This window comes from Euleptes europaea, chromosome 6 (assembly GCF_029931775.1).
Source record: "Euleptes europaea isolate rEulEur1 chromosome 6, rEulEur1.hap1, whole genome shotgun sequence".
Classification (NCBI taxonomy): Eukaryota; Metazoa; Chordata; class Lepidosauria; order Squamata; family Sphaerodactylidae; genus Euleptes; species Euleptes europaea.
In genome coordinates this window covers 2220559-2245147 of record NC_079317.1, presented here as the reverse complement: position 1 = coordinate 2245147, position 24589 = coordinate 2220559, and the positions used below count along the sequence as shown (strand labels likewise).

Here is a 24589-nt window from a genome sequence, read left to right as displayed (position 1 = left end):
CTAACCACCACACTGCACACTGGCTCCTAACCACCACACCACACTGTGACTGATCACCCAGCAGGCTTCATGTGGAGGAATGGGGAATCGAGCACGGTTCTCCAGATTAGAGTCCGCGGCTCTTAACCACCTTTTCAGAGGATTTGTTCTGAAGATGCTGTGTCATAATTCTCTGAGATCATCCATAGAATCGACTGGCTTGGGGGCTTGATATTATACCAAACCATGATGTTGTGCGCACCTGGAGAACAAGCGGAGGCAGCCGGCTGAGCAAAGGGTGTGGCTCCATGCATGGAAATGCAGATGCTGACGCTCTGGTCACAAAGCTTCAAACCTGTATTGGCAGGGCTGCAGGTAACTTCTCCGAGCCCCAGTTGTAGAGTGTTGGAGCACAACAACTCCACCAGACATCTCCTAGAATGGTGCCCCACCGCCTTCAATGCGTATCCTAACATGGGGCCCGCTAGGCCTCCTCCCAAGGCTGGCCAATACCCAACCTGGCCCCCTCATCCCCATAGGCATGCCCACTCCCCCCAGTTGCACGTCCAGGCCATTATCCAAAAACGGTGTGTGTGGTCTGGTCTTGCAGCCTGGTCAGCCCTCTGTCCTGGGCATTCCAGACCTCCACCAGACACCCTGGCCTGGTCGATCCCTGGATGTCGCTTAGGGTTGCCAACCTCCAGGTGGTATAGCAAGTTACTAACAGCAAGCGTTGGTCCCTGAGGAAGGCTTTGATATAAGCCGAAACAGATGGTTACCGGACACCTGTCGAAGAAAGAACCTGCAACACTCCTCTTGGACAAAGTGATGAGCTACACATGCTATGATGCACAGTGTACTTTTTGAATAATTATACCTGTATTATTTTTGTACTAATTTTTGTAATGGGCAAGGTTGCCTCTCTATAGAATTAATTTTCCTATGCAAAAGTGGATATGATAAATTAATACCACTTGTATTTTTCGCATAAGTTGCTGTCTTTTGTTTGCCAAACCTCCAGGTGGTGGCCAGAGATCTCCTGCTATTACAACTGATCTCCAGCCGATAGAGATCAGTTCCCCTGGAGAAAATGGCCGCTTTGGCAATTGGACTCTATGGCATTGAAGTCCCTCCCTCCCCCAAGCCCCTCCCTCCTCAGGTTTTGCCCCCAAAACCTCCCGCCAGTGGCAAAGAGGGACCTGGTAACCCTAATATCGCTGTCAGCACCCCCTTGGGCCCTTCATAGGGTTGCCAACTCCGGGTTGGGAAATACCTGGAGATTTTTTTGGGGTGGAGCCTGGGTAGGGGAGGGTTTGGAGAGGGGAGGGGCTTCAATGCCATAGAGTCCAATTGCCAAAGCAGCCATTTTCTCCAGGTTAACTGATCTCTATTGGCTGGCAATCAGTTGTAATAGCAGGAGATCTCCAGCCACCACCCGGAGGTTTGGACATCAGCACAGAGATAACTGTACAAAGCGGACACATAAACAACGTGTTTAAACATATATTCAACCAAAGTGCAGTGATACATATAAGAAACACATACAGCTATGTACACAAATGTATAATGCTTTCTCTAATGCAGTCTTTGTGCAAAAAAGGTTTTCTGTTGTAGCAGTAGTTGTAGAAGAATTATTTAAAAGGTCCATAAGGTACTCTTAATAAATATTCAAATCTTCAGAGGAAGGCAATGGCTGGGGGACGGCCGTTTCAAAAAAATTTCTTCAGCCCCAATTCATTCAATCTTACAGTATTATATATCATGCATTCAAGTTAGCTGGTTCCCGTAGGATACTCCCAAGTGTAAAAGCTAAGCTCGTTGTGATCATCTTGTTAGGCCTTCATCCACTGCTGCCACTCAAGTGTTGATGCCGTTTAGGATAACGTTCTGCCACCAGCTTTCCCCTCCTCTGTCTTCAGCCGGCATCCTGAAGGCCCCTTCGAGATTTTTTTCTTTTTGCCAGCCAGCTCACTCCTTGCTTCCAGATGCCTTGTGTGTTTGGGTGGGGGGTTCACTCTTCTGCCCCCTCTGACATCCCCTAAGCTCCAGGGCTTGCTTGGATTCCCCACTCCATGATGGTTGCAGGAAAATTGCCCCAGCATGAGAAAGCCAGCCTGGTTAAGAGCGGTGGTTTCGAGCGGCGGACTCTGATCTGGAGAACCAGGTTTGATTCCCCGCTCCTCCACCTAAGCAGCAGAGGCTAATCTGGTGAACTGGATTTGTTTCCCCACTCCTCCACATGAAGCCAGCTGGGTGACCAAGGGCTAGTCACTCTCTCTCAGCCCCACCTACCTCACAGTGTGTCTGTTATGCAGAGAGGAAGGGAAGGCGATGGTAGTGGTGTAGTGGTTAAGAGCAGTCTGATCTGGAGAACTGGGTTTGATTCCCAACTCCTCCACATGAGCAGCAGATGCTAATCTGGTGAACCAGGTTGGTTTCCCCACTCCTACACATAAGGCCAGCTGGGTGACCTTGGGCTAGTCAGAGCTCTTTCAGCCCCACCTACCTCACAGGGTGTCTGTTGTGGGGAGGGGAAGGGAAGGGGGTTGTAAGCTGATTTGATTCTGCCTTAAGTGGTAGAGAAAGTCGGCATATAAAAACCAACTCTTCATCTTCTTCTAAGCCGAATTGATTCTTCCTTAAGTTGTAGAGAAAGTTGGCATATAAAAACCAACTCCTCCTCCTCCTCTTCCTCTTTTTCTTCTTTTTCTTACCCCTTCACCTGTCCCAACCCCATCAGGGGAACCTGACTTCCCCCCTCTGTTGCCTTCCTCTTGACTTCTTCCCTTTCCTACCCTCCTCCAGCAAAGACAGCGGGTGAAGGACAGCTGGGGTGCGGGCAGAGGAGGACATGCTTGGTGAACGTGGTGGTGTTTCACTTAACTCCTGCTGTGTTCAACGGCAACTGTCTGAGCCTCAGCAAATGGACTCGACCTGAAAGTCTACACATGTAAATGCCTCGTCTGCTTCAGCTCTCCATTAGTTGAAGTGAAAGAACTCTTTTAATATTTTTAATGTTTAATTCTGACACTGATGTAGACTAGCACGGCGTAGTGGTTAAGAGCGGCGGACTCTAATCTAGAGAGCCAGGTTTGATTCCCCGCTCCTCCACACGAAGCCTGCTGGGTGACCTTGGGCTAGTCTGAACTATCTCAGCCCCACCTACCTCACAAGGTACCTGTGGTGAGGAGAGGAAGGGAAGGGGGTTGTAAGCCGCTTTGAGACTCCTTAAAGGTAGAGAAAAGAAGGGTGTAAAAACCAACTCTTCTTCTTAATCCAAGTACGGTACAGCTGGCAGTGGGCTGAATTTGCACACTCCTGAGAGGAATAAATTCAAGGAAGTCCCATAGATGGGATTTTAGGAGTACTCACACACACTAATGTTGCCAACTCTGGGCTGGAAATTCCTAAAGATTTGGGGGGTGGAGTCTGGGGAGGGGAGGGTTTGTGGAGGAAGGGACCTCAGTGCAGTATAATGCCATCCCCAGTTAAAAAGACCAGGCAGTGGCTGATGTGAAAGACGACTGCCTGAGACCCTGGAGAGCCACTGCCAATCTGAGTAGACAACACTGGCCTTGAAAACGTCATCCTTTTGTTACTCTTGTGTGTTGCCCATGAGTGCTCCTTAGGGTTGCCAGCTGGTGGCTGGCACCCAGGGCGAGACTGGGGAGGGGTGGGGACATGGGGAGGTGCCATTGATACAACAGCATGATACCATTTCCAGAGAATGGCAAGAGCATACCCCTCCCCATGGCTGACCAGTGAAGGAAGTCTTATGTCTTGCAAGGAACACAAAGACCTAATTCCATGAATTCCCATTCCTACTCTGGAGAAGTAAGCAAAGCCCATTCATTAAGCGGCAGACTCTAATCCTGCTGGTTCTCTTATTTGTCAGTTATTAAAATGTTTGATCCGTAACTGACCTCCTTACACCTCCCAGCTCCGCTTGAAATACAAAACGCATCTGTTTCCGCCCCTTTTCTCAGCTCTCGTCTTCCCGGTTCCAACACTGCTTCGAAATGCCAGGGGGAAATTAATCCTCGCCCATCTGTCTCCCGCGTTCAGAGCTCTGCTTTCAGTCTTTAAGGCTTCTACTAAATTAGTGCTACGGTTCTTCTCAAAGATGCTTTATATATCTGCTTAGATGCAGCAGATACTCCTATTAGGGGGCTTCCTGTTTGTGCGGGTGAAATCGGAAATATGACGGAGGTTGGCTGTGTCTTTGTAGAGTGCAGAATGAGAGGCCGGGCTGATCATTAATTTGTGTCTCTGAGTTTGAATAGGTTGGGCCAAGAATTGGACGTGCCAATATTGGAAATAACAGCTCCCCCCCCCCCCGCATCATCCAAAGTGATCCACATATTATCTTTGGGAATTGAATTATCACCACTATGGTTGTTGTTCTGCTGGCTGTTAGCATTTGGGTCAGCAGCCAGGATGAACAAAGGGCTCCTAGCCTGTTCCTTTTAAATATATGTTTCTATTTTGTCAGCAGTTTGGATTTTCCACTTCCCTCTGTTGGCTTTACAAATTTGTTTGTTTGCTGTATGCATGTCATATGGATTTTTTTGCAGAATGTACACGTATAGAGTTTACACGTATATACATTTAACGTGAAATGCTGGTGTATTAATGCAGAAATCATGCTGTATGTATTTTGTGTGTGGGTGGGAATAGTGCAATGGTAAATACATAGTATGACAATAAAGAATCCTGGGTCCAAAATACACAAGGGAGAAGCGAAATACGCAATGGGAAAGCAACGGGTTGAAATTAGATCAAAAGAGTTTCCGTCTAAACATTAGGAAGAGCTTTCTAAAAGTTAGAGCTGTTCCTCGGTGGAACAGGCTTCCTCGGGAGGTGGTGAGTTCTCCTTCCCTGGAGGTTTTGAAGCAAAGGCTAGATGGCCATCTGTCAGCATTGCTGATTCTAAGACCTTAAGCAGATGATGAGAGGGGCGGCATCTTGGCCATCTTCTGGGCATGGAGTAGGGGTCACTGGGGGTGGGTGGGGGGATGTAGTTGTGGATTACCTGCATTGGGCAAGGGGGTTGGACTAGATAACCCTGGTGGTCCCTTCCAACTCTATGATTCCATGAAAACCGAAATGGGGATTTTTGAGTCCAAAGAGCAGGCAGGAGAAATTTAGAACCATCCCTACTTAATGGTATGAGGAACAGGGCTTCCAGCTGTCCACAGACAGTGGAAGACATTCCTCCCTCTAACTCCGGTGCCATCACCCCTCGCCACTCAGCTGGACGGTGGGCAGAAATTTCCCAATGAAATGGGGGGGGGTATCAGCGTGTGAAGTGCATGATTGCTTCCAGCATGATTTGGAAGTGACACTATCACATTAGGTGATGCTCTAGCATTCATCCCAAAGTCTATGGTTCAACCATAGAACCAAAGAAGAAGAAGAGTTGGTTTTTATACCCTTCTTTTTTCTACCTTTAAAGAGACCCAAACCGGCTTACAATCATGAATGTTACTGAAGAGGCAATAAATCTGACCACCTGTTAGCATGTAGCGTCCAAGATGGCATCACCTTTGGCCATATTTTAAGAATTGTTGATGAGCAGTGAGTAAATTAGATAGATTTTTCTGATATTTGTAAAGTGGTCAGACTTTCAAAATCTTTAGGATGAAGGGAAGATTTCAGCATTAAAAAATGTCTAAATATGTGTGTGTCAAGTTGCATCTGACTTGCAGTGATCCAAAATGCCCTCTCATTAACAGCCTTGTTCAGGTCTTGTAAACTGAGGACTGTGGCTTCCTTTACAGAATTGATCCATCTCCTGTTGGGTCTTCTTCTTTTCCTGCTGCCTATGACTTTTTCCTAGCATGGTTGTCTTTTTCAGTGACTCTTGTCTTCTCATAATGTGACCAAAGTACGATAGCCTCAGTTTGGTCATTTGAGCTTCTAGGGACAGTCCAGGCTTGATTTGATCTAGAACCCACTGATTTGTCTCTTTGGCAGTCCACGGTATCCTTAACATGCTCCTCCAACGCCACATTTCAAATGAGTAAACTTTCTCCATTGTCAGCTTTTTGCACTGTCCAGCTTTCACACCCACACATAGTAATGGGGAATATTGTGATATGAATTATCTTGGTCAGCAATGATAAATCTTACACTTAAGGATCTTTTCTAGCTCCCACTGATTTCTTGGTTGCAGTCTCCATTTTGGTTGATGTTTGAGCCAAGGAACAGAAAATCTCGAACAATTTCAATTTCTTGTCAGCCTTAAGGTTGTGTAATTCTCCAGTTATGCATTGCTTTTGTCTTCCTGATTGTTCAGCTGTAGTCCTGCTTTGGCACTTTCTGCTTTAACCTTTGTCAGTAGGCGTTCCAAGTCTTCACTGTTTTCTGCCAGTAATGTGGGGTCATCTGCATATCTCAAATTGTTAATGTCCCTTCCACCAATTTTCACTCCACCTTTATCTGAATCTAATCCAGCTTTCCTTATGACAGGTTCTGTATATAGATTGAACAAATAGGGAAATAAAATACACCTTTGCCATTTGGAAACCATTCTGTTTCTCCATATTCTGTCCTAACAGTCACCTATTGTCCAGGGTATAGTGTGTGCGTGCGTGTGTGTTAAGTGCCATCAAGTCGCTTTCGACTCATGGTGACCCTATGAATCAATGTCCTCCAAAATGTCCTGTCTTTGACAACCTTGCTCAGGTCTTGCAAATTGAGGGCTGTGGCTTCCTTTATTGAGCCCATCCATCCCTTGTTGGGTCTTCCTCTTTTCCTGCTGCCCTCACCTTTTCCCAGCATGACTGTCTTTTGCAGTGACTCTTGTTGTCTCATGATGTGACCAAAATATGAAAGCCTCAGTTTAGTCATTTTAGCTTCTAGGGTCAGTTCAGGCTTGATTTGATCTAGAACCCACTGATTTGTGTTTTTGGCAGTCCACAATATCCGTAACACTCTCCTCCAACACCACATTTCAAAGGAATCTACTTTCTTCCTGCCAGCTTTCTTCATTGTCCAGCTTTCACACCCATACATAGTAACAGGGAATACGATGGCATGAATTAACTTGATCTTGGTGGCCAGTGACAAATCCTCACACTTAAACCCTATGATGAGGGTATAGTGTGCACATCAAAAAATCAGAAGGTGTGTTTGTTTTAAAACCACCCATAGGCCATTTGTGCAGGGTCAGTTTTGATGCTCGCTCAAAGCTCTTTTTTTAAATGCAACTGTCAAAGAGCTCCCCAACCAGTCTCCACCAGTTGGAGGCTGCTTTGGTTTGGTCAAAGGTTTTCCAAAAGACAAAACCTTGAACTCCAGGCTTTCGCCCCAAGTCCAAGGAGTAGCTGCCACCAGCCCTTTCAAAAGGTTGAGCTCCAGGGGGAAGATAAGGGCAATCCTCTCCCAACTCACTCCAAAATTAAGTGCAACACTTACCCTGCAAGGTAAAGGCCTGCCAGGGAAAGATTACACTCCTAAAAATGTCTTAGGTTTTTGGTAGGTGGTTTTTACACTCAAACAAGGCACTTAGAATTTAGGCTTGGAATCCCAAAATCACAGACACAACCCATTTAAAGGCTAACAATTTATTTATAAGATTCAAGCTGGTTTACAGGAAAGAAAAAGTCATGAAGTGTTAAGCAAGAAAATAATAAACTATTTAGCTTAGCTAATTAATACATTCAAAAGCCTTTTTGGTTCAAAAGGATTGGCAAAGGTTTCTTGCATCAGGTTTATAGTTACCAACTTCCCAAAGATGCTTCCAGCATTCAAGAGTTTCAAAAGGTTGTCCAAAAGGTTTCTCCAAGCAGGTCAGCTTGACCAGAGTTTCCCCGTAGGGCCAAAATCAAATGGGTTGTGATGCAGCCAGCACAGCTCTCCTGCTGTACCCCAAAGCATGCATAGTTTGTTTAGGGTTGGTCTGTCCTTATATTCGTTTTCTCAAAAGGATGAGCTCATAGAAACCAATCAAGAAAACGAAAGCACTTAACTGGTAATTAATCTCTTGGTCAGAATTGCTGACTCACTCAGAGATGTGTTCAGGTGAGGAAGCCTGCAGAACTACCTGCACCTGGACATTGTCATGATGGCTGACCATTTAATTACCATGGCAATGCACGGCCTTGCATTCCAAAAAGGGGAAAGGTTAACTAGCACCAGCTGGGGCTTACTCCACAGAAGCAGTTTTCAAAAGGAAACTTATTTTTCTGGTCTAAAATCCCAATAACACAAAATTCACAGGCTTCTCAGGCCTGAACCAAAAAAATCATGAAATCCAAGAAATTGAGAGACCTCAACTTCTTGACAGCAACCTTTTAAAAGTCCCGACGCAAAAGGAGAAATTCCATCACCTCCCCACTCGCCTGCTCCTTCGTTCCTTCCATTAGGAACCGTCGTTTGCATAGCTAACGTACGGCTGCAATTTTGCATACTTCCTTGAGGGGATTCTTTGAGGCAGGGGCGGAGCAAACATAAAAGGTTGCATTAAAGGGGCTCTTAAGAAATGCAAATCGGGTTTTCGCCAACTTCACAGTCACTTCCTGAATGGCGTTTCAGCGAGAAAAACCCAAAAGAATATGCGGGGGAGGGGGGACTTCAGCCCGGAACGCACTGCTAATTACCAAGCATAAATGGCCATAATTTTTCACGGTACCCACAGTCAAAGGCTTCGCTGTAATCTATTAAATCTAATCTGTGCTATAAAACTAGGAGAAAAAGATATTGATTATTTAGGATCTAAATGATGATGATGATAATAATTATTTTATTATTTCAAGAATACAATGAAATTTTACTGGGGAGGCTAAGAATTAATATGGTTAAGCTTGTTATGAAAGATTTTTTTAAAAAATTTTAAACCTCTGCACAGTATTCTAGTGGAATTGTATAAAATGTTTAAAGATCAGTTGTTAATAACTCTTTATACTACCATTTTTGATCAAATACTCAAGACTCCCAAAATCAGAAAAGAATATGTAAAACTGTAGTAATCCAAAAACCAAATACATGTCCTGCAAAACAGCCATCATGTCGCTCCCAAACCCTCGTTGAATGAAAACACAAAAATATTTACAGTGCTTATATCTCAACAGATGAATACATTCACTGAATAGCATGTACACTTGGATCAATCTGTTTTTATATCAAACATAAATTTAACAGATACCACTAGAAGAACCATTTGCATAATTCACAATAGCAGTTCCTTGTTGCGGAGAAAGCATTTGATCATTTGAATTGGCATCTTCTAAAGGAAACATTAATTAGGGTAGAATTCATTAGTTAAGGTAGAATTTAGCCCTATGTTGATTAGACTGATGAATTCCACTCATTTGCATACTGCTGTAGCAGCCGATGGAGAATTGTCTATTACAGCATTTTGGAACGAGGAACGAGACAGTTGCTCGCTGTCCCATAGTTTGTTCGTTGTTTCCGTTCAGCCCTTCGTACACGGCAGCAGAGCATGGCTGTGTTCAGACATCCCAATAATCGAGAGTTTCTAAACCAAGAGTTTGATTAAACTGCGCTTTAGTGTGATGTCTGAATGCAAACTGTGGTGTTAAACTGGGGTTATAAGCCGTGGCATGTTAATTGTGATTTATATTAAGAGTGTCTTTAGCTTGAGAGCCAGTGTGGTGTATTGGTTAAGAGTGGTGGTTTTGGAGCGGTGGACTCTGATCTGGAGAACCTGACCTGGAAGAATTTTCTAACAGTGAGAAAGGTTCCTCCGTGGAACAGGCTTCCTCGGGAGGTGGTGAGCTCTCCTTCCCTGCAGGTTTTTAAGCAGAGGCTAGATGGCCATCTGTCAGCAATGCTGATCCTGTGAACTTAGGCAGTTCATGAGAGAGAGGGCAGGAAGGGTTGTGCCAGTGTTTGGCTCTCGTGGCCCTATCTTCCATGCCCAGGGACATGCCAATCACCACTTTGGGGTCAGGCAGCACTTTTCCTCCAGGTCACTAGGGTTGTGGGGGGAGGTAGTTGAGAATTTCCTGCATTGTTGAGCCCCTGGTGGTCCCTTCCAACTCTATGATTCTATGACATCTGAATGAAAAAAAGTTTAGTAGCTCTGCCACTCTTAGCTTCCTGCATAGAGAGAGGAAAGAACAGGCCAACAGAAAATCCAGCTCCGTGCCCCTCTCCTGGCTTGTAATGATTCGCTGAGCAGGAATGTGTTTCAGAGACTTTGGCCTCTCTCAAAGGAAATTAAAATCCAGCAAAACTAGCAACAGAGTACCCAGATGTGTGTGTTTGGGAAAAAAATTAATTGTGTTTTATAGTGCAGGATAAGAAGGAGGAAGGGGGCTGAACACTGGCAAGAGAGAAAAGCTGTGTGAAATATTTCTTTTGTTTCATGATTTAAAAGTTCACGAATTCAGCGGCTTGGCTTCTTGTCCCACCCCTTAATTACTCTCCCGTTTATTGCACTCATCTGATAGCAGACAGGCATCATATGTAGTGACGCTAGGGTTGCCAACCTCCAGGTGGTGGCTGGAGATCTCCTACTATTGTGACTGATCTCCAGACGATAGAAATCAGTACCCCTGGAGAAAATGGCCGCTTTGGCAATTGGACTCTGGCATTGAAGTCCCTTCCCTTCCCCAAACTCCGCCCTCCTTAGACTCAACCCCCAAAATCTCCAGCCATTTCCCAACCCGGAGCTGGCAACCCTAAGTGGCACTTTGAACACATGAAGCTGCTTTCTACTGAATCAGACCCTTGGTCCGTCAAAGTCAGTATTGTCTACTCAGACCGGCAGCGGCTCTCCAGGGTCTCAGGTGGGGGTCTTTCACATCACCTACTCTCCTAGTCCTTTTCACTGGAGATGCCGGGGATTTTACCTGGGACCTCCTGCCTGCCAAGCAGATGCTCTACCACTGAGACACAGACAAGCAATGCAATGGAGCTTAGGAGAAGAAGAGGTTGCTTTTACACGCCGACTTCCTCTACCTTTTAAGGAGAATCAAACCGGCTTACAATCTCCTTCCCTTTTCCTCCCCACCACAGACACCTTGGGAGGTCGGTGGGGCTGAGAGAGTTCAGAGAGAGCCGTGACTGGCCCAGCTGGCTTCATGTGGTGGAGCGGGGCAACCAACCCAGTTCACCAGATTAGAGTCTGTCGCTCACGTGGAGGAGAGGGGAATCAAACCCGGTTCTCCAGATTAGAGTCCACCACTCTTAACCACTACACCAAGCATTGGGGGTTGTGGTTGAAAGGAGCAAAGGAAACAAACACACGGATTAGTGGGGTCTGACAAACAGACTCTATTACGTTACATTTTTTCCAGATAAAATGAGCCGTGACTCGTGCATCAAAACGGGTTTTAAACCATCTTTCATTGTGACATCTGAGCGCTGCCGGTTTGTATTGATTCAAGAGCGAATAAGATCAGCTGATTGCAGGTGACGCCGTTTTATTTACAAATGGGAGAGCGTCTTTAACAAGTTACATAAGAAAAGTGAATGGCCTTGAGATTTAATTAATCCTAAACAAGTCGCAATTGCTAGAAAGTATGTTTAACACACAGCCGAAAGGCTTCCGCGTCATGGATCGTGCTGTCTAAATGCTGTGTTTCGCTTTGGAAGAGGTCGGGAGAAAATACTTCTCCCCAAGTGTCACTGCTTATTTAATTGAAGTTCATTGTTTCATTAAAAAAAGGATCTGGTTGGAACATATTGCTGCCACTGCAAATGAACACATGGCCACAGTTAAACATAAGGGGTTGCATCCTGCCTTCTCAGCTGAGCTTTTGGGACAGAGGAAGGTGCCAAAAGTGGCAGAGCAGATGGGAAAGACCCAAGTCCCAAACTTTATCTGATAAAAAACTAAAAGAATGGCATATTGTTAATGAGTTTAATATATCTGGAATACTGAAGATTGAGGTGGAGTGCGACTACTGCATATTATTTATTTATATTTACGTATTTTAGTCAGAAGAAGAAGAAGCAGCGGAGTTGGTTTTTATATGCCGACTTTCTCCACCACTTAAGGGATACTCAAACCCGCTTACAATCTCCTTCCCTTCCCCTCCCCACAACAGATGCACTGTGAGGTGGGTGGGGCTGAGGGAGGGTGACTAGCCCAAGGTCACCCAGCTGGCTTCATGCGTAGGAGTGGGGAAACCAACCCGGTTCACCAGATTAGCCTCCGCTGCGCATGTGGAGAAGTGAGGAATCAATCCCGATTCTCCAGATCAGACTCCACCGCTCCAAACCACCGCTCTTAACCACTACCCCACACTGTATGCTGCTGTTCCATTTATAGGGTTGCCAATCTCAAAGATACCCTTTTGTCATAAGGAACAGTGACATTGTATCTTTGTAAGCTGTGTGCTACATTATGTTAAATGTGCAATAGACATGTACACAGCGTGAAACAAAGGAAACTGATGAAGTACCTAGTCCGAAACAGCTTGAGCGCCTCTGGAGGACTGTACCTTTTTTCGGCTTAAATATCGAGTTGCACATCCCGTGCCTACTATTGGAACTGTCTGTGCATCTAATTTTAGGCTGTCAGCCATAACTGAGAAACTTCGATGGAATCTATTCAGTTTGTGGACATGGACTTATGTGATGCATATGTATAGGATGTGTATATGGTAACACTGGGGTGTTGGTGAATTGCTAATTGTTGGAAGTACACATGCTGAATATATTTTGATACTGGAAGTACTGAATTGTGGCTGTTCTATCCCATTCTGTGTACGGCAGTGCTTTGCCTAGGGCTGCCAGTTCCAGGTGAGGAAACACCTGGAGATTTGGGGGGTGGAGCTTGAGGAGGGTTGGGTTTGGAATGGGAAGGGACTTCAATGGAGTATAATGCCATAGAGTCCACCTTCCTGAGCAGTCACCTTCCCCAGGTGAACTGACCTCCGTCACCTGGAGATATGTTGTAATAGCGGGAGTTCTTCAGCTACCACCTGGAGGTTGGCAACCATAGCTTTGCCCCAGCACCACTGATAGAAGAAACTATCCATGGGACCCAAACCAAAGCTTCTGGGCAGTGCCCATCTTTGAAATATCTTTGTTTGCCCTCAGCCAGAGCCGGTGCCTGATGAATATGCCTCCACTTAAAAAAATAATAATAATACTGGTGGTTATTCTTTAAAAAGAGCCATGGATTACCAGCAGCAGTGGTGCAGAAATGTAAGACTGGGGGAGCTTTCTGGAAACATTTCATACACACACACCCAACTAAATCCTGGTTTCTGGTGCCAAAGTTTGAAGCCAGACGAAATTCAGCACAGCACTGGTAACAGTGGGATTGCTAAATTCCCAGAGGATTTGGAGGAAATCGCAGGTGTCTTGGCAGCAAGTTAAGAGTTGGGCGTTCTTTGTCGTCTCTCGGAGGCAGAATGTCTGTGTCAGCTTCAGCAGGAAAAAGAGAAGAGATGCTGCACTTGTCAGGAGGGAAGTTAGGTGCACAGAAATGCAGAGAATCGCTTGCTGTTTGCCTGCGTAGCCAGCAGGGGTCAGGTTTGCTCAGCTTTGCCCTTGGGTTTGCTGCAGTATTTCAATGTGGATCCCTGGAAGGAAAGTGAAATCCGAAGGAAGGAATCCGGAGCCTTCCTGGGAGATCCTGGCCTTGAGAGATGCCCCCTTTTACCCGTTCCAGCCTGTAACTCTATAACAAACGGGAGTAATAAAAGATTTGTCATTTGAAACAGAGGAAGGTCTGTGGTTTTTAATCGATCTCTTCTCAAAGCGAGCTTGGCTCTTTGAAAAGTTCCAGCTAATTTAGATGGATGCGTTTCTTTTTTTTCCCTGGTGCACGGCTGAAGGGGCAGGGAGCGGCTTCCGTATTAATTATAAGCGCTGCATGAAATATCCGTTGCACAATAAAGGGTAACTGGAAAATGCATCGCATCTCTCAGCTCAGCTGCAGCAGGTAGTAACTCGCTGGGTAAAAAATACAGTTTCCCTGAGGATTTATTGACCTAGGAGAACAGAAATGAGCGAGAGGAGAAATAGCTGGGCATTTTTCCACGTCTTTAGAATTTCAGGCAGGGGAAGAAAGCAGGGGAAAGCAGCCTGCGTCAAACAGGGAGGCACTATTTGCTTCTTGGAGCCAGTGTGGTGTAGTGGTTAAGAGCGGTGGTTTGGAGCGGTAGACTCTGATCTGGAGAGCCGGGTTTGATTCCCCACTCCTCCACATGAGTGGCAGAGGCTAATCTGGTGAATCGGGTTGGTTTCCCCACTCCTGCACACGAAGCCAGCTGGGTGACCTTGGGCTAGTCACAGCTCTCTCGGCCCCACCTACCTCGCAGGGTGTCTGTTGTGGGGAGGGGAGGGGAAGGGAAGGTGATTGTAAGCCGGTTTGATTCTCATTTAAGTGGCAGAGAAAGTTGGCATATAAAAATCAACTCTTCTTCTCTTCTTCTTTGGAAGATTTTCAGGAAAGGCTACACAAAAATCTAATTCCCCCCCCCCTCCCACACATACACACACATCCTGTCTTTGCACAGCACATCCTGGGACGGTGTTTGGAGACTGCCCTGCATTGTGGCTGCTTCTCGTCATTCCGTATTCAAGGGGCTGAATAGTTGGTTCATTTTGTGCCAGGCTATTTCCCCCCATTCAAAAACAGGCTGGTTTGTTGTTGTTTTTCCCAGCTGATTTGATCATTCCTTTGCAAGTGGGCTTTTTGTTTGGATGCAACATGCAAATTGGGGGGAAATGACAAATATTTGTGGCACCCCCGCTTAGAAGAAGGAGAAGAAGAAGAGCTGGTTTTTATACCCTGCTTTTCTCTACCTTTAAGGAGTCTTAAACCAGCTTACAATTGCCTTCCCTTCCTCTCCCCACAACGGACACCTTGTGAGGTAGGTGGGCCTGAGAGAGTTCGGAGAGAACTGTGACTAGCCCCGTGTGTAGCAGTGGGGAAACCAACCCGGTTCTCCGGATTAAAGTCCACTGTTCTTAACCAATACACCACACTGGCCCTGTAATGGCCCAGGAGAGCCTGATCTTGGCAGATCTTGGAAGCTAAGCAGGGTCATATGACACATGAAGCTGCCTTCTACTGAATCAGACCATCAGTCCATCAAAGTCAGTATTGTCTGCTCAGACTGGCAGCAGCTGTCCAGGGTCTCAGGCATTCATATAATCTACCGCCAGGTCCTTTTTAACTGAAGATGCCGGGGATTGAACCGGGGACCTTCTGCAGGCCAAGCAGAGGCCTTTCCACTGAGCCGTAGCACAGCATGGGGTAATGGTTAAGAGTGGCGGACTCTAATCTGGAGAACCAGGTTCGATTCCCCACTCCACTTGAGGCCTGCTGGGTAACCTTGGGCCAGTCACAGTTTTCTCAGAACTCTCTCAGCCCCACCGACTGTCTGTTGTGGGGTGTCAGGCTGTTATCTCGGTTTCGTTATTGCCTCTGTCTCTGTGCTGTATTGTCTGCCCCCCAAGGTCGCATGCCTAAGCCTAAGCCTGGGAACTCAGCTCCTGGGAAACTGTATTCCTGCGTGTAATCTCCCGCCTTTCCTGCCTTATAATATCTCTCAGCTAGTGAGCCTTTCATAGCTGTCATTTTATTCGTTTGCACTGTATGCCTATTTGATCAGTAAAATCCATCTGTTTGGACTCTATACGACTTTGTGGTGATTTCTGGTTCTGTGGGCCAAGGGCTGACATTATGACAGCTATACTACATCTTCACCGTTCTCCTAGCCAGGCTGGAGCCCAGGGGGGTTCGCCTGCCACTTGGATGGGAGCTGTGCAGCTCTCCAGGTGATCTACTACCCTGGAGCCCTTCTCAGAGGACCCTACTCTGTTACAGGACGTAATCGCTGAACTTTTCCGGACGAACCGAGAGGTTTGCCGCTTGAGGGGACTGGTACACGCGCAGTGGCAATCTCTTACAGGACGTCTCTGGATGTTAACATCGGAGGATACTGATGCTCGTTTAGATCTTCAGGACTTGGATCAATTACTGGACGATGCCCGATTGGCGACTGAGGATTTACAAATATTAACTGGACTTCTGGATAATCTTATTTCTCGACAAACTCTTTCTACCATGGCGGGAGCCCCACCGGAGGGTTTTTCCCTGATCCCGGATGCGGCCAGCTGCCAGGCTGAGGCCAAGCGAGTCGCTATTAGCACCGCTCTTCTCCTTGTGGAATGTACAAAGGACACCCCGGTAGCCACCTTGGCTCAAGTTTTGACCCCGACGTTTGGAGCCGAGGCATCCGCACTGGCGGTTCGAGTACAACCTCTGCTGGGCGGGGAACCTGACCCCATACTCTTGCTCCTCGAGACAGAACTTTTGCCGCGCATTACGGCAGAGGCTGCCCTAAGACTTGAGAACGCCAAAGTTCTTGCGGATCAGCAAGCCGCCGAAGCGGCTAGGGTCGCAAGAGAGAGAGAGGCGGCGGAAGCAGCCAGGGCGGCTGCAGCAAGGAATCAGGCGAACGTGGACACGCGCCCCAAGGACTATGTACTGGGACTATCAGGTCTAACCTTTTCCCCGGCGTTTGTCCCGTCGCGTGCGACCCAACGCGCACGCCGTTTGGCTGACCGACGTCGAGACTCAGATGAGTCTGAAGACGAGGATTTATATGGGGATAGCTCTCAATGGGCCACGAGCTTCCGAACCAGTAAGCCTCATCTTACTGGGGGCCCAAGTGAGGAGGTTCATCTTTTACGAGCCCAGAATCGGGAGCTCTCCGACCGTGTGGATCAACTCCAAGAAGTAATGGAACTTATGCTTCACGAGAACAGGCAATTACAACAAACCCTGATAGCTCAGAGACAGCCCGTTCCGATACCGGGTCAGGCGGTACCCGTACAACCTGCTCCACCCTTACCTCCTGGAGCTCCTGTTGCTCCTCCGCTCCGACCACCCGTGCAACCACCTGCTAATGTGCCTGCTCCACCCTTGCCTCCTGGAGCTCCTGTTGCTCCTCCGCCCGGACCACCCGTGCAACCGGGTCAGCCCGCGCCCGGCCCTTGGAAGCAACTCAAATTGAGGACTACGTATGACGGATCTCTTGAGACTTTGCCTTGTTTCTTGCATCAAGTGGACAGTTATATGCGAGAACAAGGTCAACTTTTCCCCACGGAAGATAGCCGGGTGCGGTACGTAGCTTCCCTCCTGACAGGCAAAGCGGCTGACTGGATGGTCCTCCAGTTTGACACCCGCTCTCGTGCGATTCGTTCCCTCAACAACTTCATGACTGCCCTGAGAAGGAGGTTTGAGGACCCCTTCCTGGGAGAAAGAGCCAAAACGGAACTTTTACAATTAAAACAAGGCTCTGCTACAGTTCGGGAATTTGCCGATGAATTTCAGCGCCTGGCAAGTAAAATTGTAGGTTGGCCCGAGACCACCCTAATCCATCATTTCAGGGAAGCCTTGCATCCTGACATTCTGAACTGGTCTTACATGCGGGGCGATCCCGATACCCTCGAAGGCTGGATCCTATTAGCCGAGGAAGTGGAAAGCCGCCGCCGCTTTATTTCTCTCGTCCGTCAAAAGCACAAGGAGAAGGGCACCCAAAAGCCTCAACCCAAGGCACCACTGCTCGTCCCGCGAAATCCCCCACGTCCGCTCCAGGAACGTGAAGCCCGATTTCAGAGGGGTGCCTGTCTTACATGCGGAGAAATGGGCCCCTTTGCAGCCGTTTGCCCACGCCGCCAGGAATTATTTCGTCCCAGCACGACAACCCGCGCCCGAGGTCGTCCACCACGCAGAGGCACCGCGGCCACCCGCAGCGCAGCTCCAGGAAGGCCCACACCCTCTGCACTCCATGCCGGGGACCCAGCCTCCCTGCCTGCTTCCAACGACCCCGCCGGGTCTCGGATTACAAGTGCCCCATTGGGGGACAGCTTTCCCTCTTCGGATGAGGAAAACCCTTGGATTTCTCCAGCCTTAAACCTGGAATCTCCCCTCGACTTGTCAAAAAACGGCTCCGGTCTGTGGTGAATGGAGCATCTCCACAGACCTCTCAGGATCTTCCTATCAAACCGAATGCTCCTACCAAAATCAAAGAAGTGGACTCCACCGTCTACGTAGATGCAGTTTTACAACAACTTAACGGAGGTCCACAAATCCCCGTCAAAGCACTAATTGACTCCGGTTGCTGTCGCACTCTCATAAACGAAGCCACGTTTGCTGCCCTCAGAGCCGACTCAGAGGCTTTACCCGCCCCCGTCCAATTTGCTCAAATGGACGGGAGCCAATTCCAGGGGGGTCCAGTTGATCATCGCACCATAGGGGTGGCAATGGGAATTGGTTCCCACTGGGAACAAATAGACTTCACTATAGCCCCTATCCGATTTGACGTGGTCTTGGGAATTAACTGGATTAAAGGACATAGTCCCAGTATTGATTGGGAAACAAACACTATTTCTTTCGCTAGTCCCACCTGCGACCAGCATCGGCAAAACTTTGCTCTGCCATTTCCGCCCGTTCCAGCGTTAACCTCTACTGCTCCAGTACCACCAGCTCTACCCGCTGTATACCGGGACTTTGAAGATGTCTTCGACCTTAAGGAATGTGATGCCTTACCCCCCCACCGGGCCTCAGACTGTGCGATTGAAGTAGTAAAGGACTGCACATTAACCAAAAGTAAGATTTACCCTATGAGCGCTTCCGAGCGCACTGTCCTCCGGGACTTTTTGGACAAAAACCTCGCCAGAGGGTTCATTCGCCCTTCGAATGCCCCAAACTCGGCCCCCGCGTTTTTTGTCCGGAAAAAAGAGGGCGACCTTCGCCTGTGCATTGACTTCAGAAAGCTCAATGCGGTTACCCAGACCAACGCCTATCCTATCCCATTAATATCGGATATTTTGGGACAATTACAGGAAGGCCGTGTATTCTCTAAATTAGACTTGGTGGAAGCCTACTACCGAGTCCGTATCCGCGAAGGAGATGAACACCTCACTGCCTTCTCTAGCTGTTTCGGAATGTATGAATTCCTTGTAATGCCGTTCGGATTAAAAGGGGCCCCGGGGGTCTTCATGCAACTCATCAATGAAATCCTACATGACCTTCTATATCGTGGGGTGGTGGTCTACTTAGATGACATTCTCATTTATTCGAAAACTATGGACGAGCATGTGACTCTGGTCAGAGAAGTTCTACAACGCCTGCGTAACCATCAACTGTTCGCTAAACTAGCTAAGTGTGAATTTCACCAAAACAAACTCACGTTTTTGGGATACATCATCTCCCACCAAGGTCTTCGCATGGACCCCGCCAAAGTCCAAGCCGTCCTCGATTGGACTCCCCCCACCAACCGTAAACAAGTACAGCAATTTCTGGGATTTGCAAACTTCTATCGGGGATTCATCCCTAACTTCGCCCAAGTGGCTCTACCCATTACGGACCTACTGAAAACTAAGGGAAAAGTGAGCTCGGCTGCCTTGCCCTCCGCAAAAATCCTATGGTCTGAGCAATGCCAAGCCGCCTTTCTGGCCCTCAAACGCCTCTTCACTTCGGAGCCGGTGCTACGGCACCCAGACCCAAATCAAATGTTCATTGTACAAGTCGATGCTTCCGATGTAGCCATGGGAGGGGCTCTCCTCCAACAAGGACCGGACGGTCTTCTTCACCCTTGCGCTTACTTTTCAAAAAAATTTGCGCACGCTCAATTAAACTGGCCCATCTGGGAGAAAGAGGCCTCTGCAGTTCATCATGCACTGACTTTATGGCGGCAATTCTTGGAAGGGTCTAAAGTACCCTTTGAAGTTTGGACCGATCACAAAAATCTAGCTGCCCTCACGGGGTCCCATAAACTATCGGCGAAACAGCAACGGTGGGCGGAGTTCTTTGCTCAGTTCCGTTTCACCCTGAAGCACGTCCCTGGGAAGCAGAACGTTCTCGCGGATGCCCTCTCCCGTTTACCACAATATCCGGTGAAACTCGAAAGACCCACCAACTCTCTGTTCACCCCTATGCAACGTGGGGCCCTACCTATGCTGGCTGTGCAAACCCGATCCCAGCATCAACACACCTTCCCTAACTCGCAAGCTCCGCCAGTCCAACCGGCTGCCCAGCCGCCACCGCAACAGACCGGAGTTCCCGCCCCTCCTACCCCTCCGACCGCTCAGCCGCCTGCAGTCTGCGCGCCGCCGCACGTAAGCACTAACCCTATAACTATTTCTCAAATCTCCGGGACCGACGGGGGGGCTCCCTCCAAGCTCCCCATCTCCGAATCCTTTTTAACGGTCCTTCGGGACCAGTGCCTTTTAGAACGTTCCGCTCATACCCTACCTCCTGGTGTTTTGGAACAAGGGGGGTCCTGGTACAAAGACTCAAAATTGTATGTACCCAAAGCTCTCCGGAAGGACGTTTTACATTTAGCTCATGGAGCCAAAACAGCTGGGCACTTTGGGTTTCTGAAGACCCTTCACTTATTGCGCAGACAGTTCTGGTGGGGGGGAATGCGTTCCGACATTGACTCCTTCATTCGCAGCTGTCCCGTTTGTGCCGCTGCGAAACGATCGCAGGGCAAACCCCCGGGATTGCTACAACCTCTTGAAACGCCCAGCAGACCTTGGGAAGTGATTGCTATGGACTTCATGACTGATCTCCCTCTCAGTGGGGGTAAAACTGTGTTGTGGGTTGTTACTGATTTGTTTTCTAAGCAAATACATTTGATTCCATGTGCAGGGATCCCCTCTGCTCAGAAACTGGCCCGCCTCTTCGTAACGCATATATTTCGTTTACATTCGTTTCCGCGTAAAATAATTTGTGATCGCGGAAGTGGTTTCGTTTCTAAGTTTTGGAAAGCTTTCCTCAAGTTGGTGGGGGTGGAACAGGGAATGTCTAGTGCATACCATCCTCAAACTGATGGTCAAACTGAACGTGTCAATGCTGTACTCGAATGTTATTTGCGTTGTTATGTTAACTACCACCAGGATAACTGGGTAGAACTGTTACCTTTAGCAGAATATGCCTACAATAATGCCATGCATCAATCCACAGGTTTTAGCCCGTTTTTCGCTGTGTATGGACAAGATTTCAGTCCCATCGTTCCTACAGATGATGTAGAGGGGGAGGGGAACCCCGACATTGCCTCCTGGGCACACGCCCTCCGTACCACTTGGCCCTGGCTCGTTAGCAACCTCGACCGGGCCAAACGTAAATACAAAGCGCAAGCTGACAAACATCGCTCCCCCGGGGGTGATCTGCAAGTGGGTGCTTTGGTTTACCTTTCCACCAAAAACCTCCGGTCCACCCAACCGTGCCATAAACTCAGCGCCAAATTCATTGGCCCTTTCCCCATTACTCGGGTCATAAACCCTGTCACAGTGGAACTGGCTCTCCCCAAATCTTTGAGGCGTGTGCATCCTGTTTTCCACATAAGCCTCCTCAAACCCCATGTTGCTTCTCCACGGTGGCATCCGGACCCACCGCCTGCGCAACCCATCCTGGTGGGGGGGGAAGAACACTTCGAAGTCTCCAAGATCCTTGACTCCCGTATTCACCATGGTACTCTCCAGTATCTAGTTCGTTGGAAACATTTCCCCCCTGCCTATGACGAATGGGTGCGCGCACGGGATGTCTCCGCCCCCGACCTCGTCGACGCCTTTCACATTGCTTACCCGAACAGGCCAGCCCCCTTGCGAACTGGGAGGGGGCCTTGAGGGGAGCAGAATGTCAGGCTGTTATCTCGGTTTCGTTATTGCCTCTGTCTCTGTGCTGTATTGTCTGCCCCCCAAGGTCGCATGCCTAAGCCTAAGCCTGGGAACTCAGCTCCTGGGAAACTGTATTCCTGCGTGTAATCTCCCGCCTTTCCTGCCTTATAATATCTCTCAGCTAGTGAGCCTTTCATAGCTGTCATTTTATTCGTTTGCACTGTATGCCTATTTGATCAGTAAAATCCATCTGTTTGGACTCTATACGACTTTGTGGTGATTTCTGGTTCTGTGGGCCAAGGGCTGACATGGGGAGAGCTCCTTTTGAGCAGCGTTGGTTGCAGTGGTGGGCTGAGCCTGTAAGCTTGTGTAAACTTCTCCCTCTAAAATGGTCCCACTGAAAAATATCACCAATATCTAGTTTGTACTGCTTATTCTCCCATGGAAGCTCATGATCAGTACTGAAGGCGGTGGAAAGTGGTATGAGAAGTTGTAGCTGTGGTTGAGCCGTTATTTATTTATTTTAAAACATTTTAAGCCACCTAGAATCATAGAATTGTAGAGTTAGAAGGGACCACCAGGGTCATCTAGTCCAACCCCATGCACAATGCAGGAATTTCACAACTACCTCCCCCCAAACCCCCTACTCCATGCCCAGAAGATGGCCAAGATGCCCTCCCTCTCATCATCTGCCTAAGGTCATAGAATCAGCATTGCTGACAGATGGCCATCTAGCCCAGTGGTTCCCACACTTATCGGGCCACCGCCCCCTTGGTTCCACAAACTCAACCCTAGCGCCCCCTACCCTATAAAAAGCATTATTCATAATAGGGGTTTGCATGACTCACTAAAGAAGATAATAACAGTAAAATTTCAAAACTGTAACAATTAATTGTACACCTATTCAAAATCAAATTAAAACTTTTTCGTTGAAATTTATTCAACAAAACTGAAGAACTTGGTCCAGGGGTACCAGCTCTTCAAAGTCTGGGGGAGAAATTCTGAGAGTTTCCACCAAATTTGCCAGCATGGTGCCACAGCTTGATGTATTGTAAATCAGTTGAAGGGGCCCACCTCTAGACTAGCACCCTCCTGCTGCCCTCTTTCTTCTTAGTGCCCCCCTAGGTAATCCCACCGCCCTCCCAGGGGGTGGTACTACCCACTTTGGGAACCACTGATCTATCCTCTGCTTTAAAACCTCCAGGGAAGGAGAGCTCACCACCTCCCGAGGAAGCCTGTTCCACTGAGGAACCGCTCTAACTGTTAGAAAAGTCTTCCTAATGTCTAGACCAGTGGTTCCCAATCTTTTTTTGACCAGGGACCACTAGGACTTTTTTGTTCAGTGCAGGGACCCCAAGGTTCAAAATAAAAATTCAGAGAATTTGAAAATAAACTTTAATCATAACTGTTAGTTAAACATTAAGCTTAGAATAATATTTGAATATATATTTTTATAATAGAGAACTTTTAATTGAAAATATTAATTTATTATGGGTTTATAACTTTGTTTCGCGGACCTTAATTTAGTTCTCGCAGACCCCTGGGGGTCCACGGACCCCTGGTTGGGAACCAGTGGTCTAGACCTTTCTTTGTGGAGCGTAAGGCGGCTTACAGTATAAATATAACACATAAAAACAGAGCACGTAAAAATACATGCAACCAAAACTGACAATCACCGCTACTAAACTTAACCAAAGGCAGCCCTAAATAAAACTGTCTGAAACAACTACTAAAGAGTAAAATGTTGACTCGTACTTCAGGTGGGGCTTTTGATAATACGCCGTGGAGCCTTTCCGTGGCGGAGCAGGAAGGGGGGTGGGAATCAGCTGCCAGAAATGTAAAAAGGAGACCTTTGGCCTTTGTTCCGACTTCTGCTTGAATCCTGTTTCTTCCTCCCTGCAGGCAAAGCCTTCGCCCCCGAATTCTACTACGACACCTACAACCCGCTGTGGCAGAACCGAGCCCGCATCTACACCTACAGCCTCGAGTGGACCCAGATGAACCCAGAGGCCGTGGACCGCATCCTCACGTACCACCTGGGCATCCGGCAGGTGAGGGCTTCGTGCGCTTTTGTGGAAGAGCACTTTTCCCCCAAAGCAATCGGGCGCCGGTGCTTGTTGGTTGGCCTTAATTCGTGGCGTGCATGTAAATTGGAAATATGCGCTTGGGTTGCGCGGGAGACGGCCTTGAGGGAAGGTTTTTCGGCAGTGTTTGAATCCGTGAAAATACATTTGCACCTCTCGAGGATGCAGAGCAGCCGAGGGAGATTAAAGATGTTTCCGGCGTTCAGACTGGAGTGTGGCAGGAGTCTCGGAAGTCTGGGGTTTTTGCAGTTAAGGTATGAGAGAAGCGTGGCGGTTTTCCCGCTCTTGAGGATGCTAAGTTACTCCCTTTGCGCTGCCCAGGCTGAGGAGACACTCCTTGAAGTAAATACGGGCCTTAAATTGCATGCACTATAAAATTAGAACTTGGTTGCCTTGCCCACGCCTTCCCAAATGTGTGCAAATTTCGCACAAGGGTGGAAACTTGTCCCCAGATCCAAATGTTTCTGGTCCCAGCACATGTTCCTGTGGGTGTTGGGTTTTTTGTTTTTTTAATGTCTTTCCTGTTGATCAGGATGAAGGGAGAAGAAGAAGAAGAGCTGGTTTTTATATGCCAACTTTCTCCACCACTTAAGGAAGACTCAAACCAGCTTACAATCACTTTCCCTTCCCTCCCCACAACAGACACCCTGTGAGGTGGGTGGGGCTGAGACCGTGTGACTATCCCAAGGTCGCCCAGCTGGATTCACGTGTAGGAGTGGGGAAACAAATCCAGTTCACCAGATGAGCCTCCGCCGCTCATGAGGAAGAGTGGGGAATCGAACCCGGTTCTCCAGATCTTAGTCCACCGCTCCAAACCACCGCTCTTAACCACTACACCACGCTGGCGGTCCTTCCAGATTCTGCAACCCACTCTGGCATTTTGGTTCCTCCCAAAAACTCAGCCGTGAGCTAGATTTCAACCCACGTCTCATTGCTTGGGGGAATGATCTGGATCTTCTGCA

The 24589-nt window shown here is 47.9% G+C and overlaps 1 protein-coding gene across 1 annotated transcript in view; it reads left to right on the top strand.

Moving 5' to 3' along the window:
* MDGA2 (MAM domain containing glycosylphosphatidylinositol anchor 2) overlaps window positions 1-24589 on the top strand; it is a 438982-nt gene that overhangs the window by 363487 nt on the left and 50906 nt on the right. Inside the window, exon 10 of the mRNA XM_056851084.1 lies at window positions 23446-23594. Within this exon, the coding sequence (XP_056707062.1) occupies window positions 23446-23594 (149 nt within the window). The remainder of the gene's footprint in view (window positions 1-23445; window positions 23595-24589) is intronic.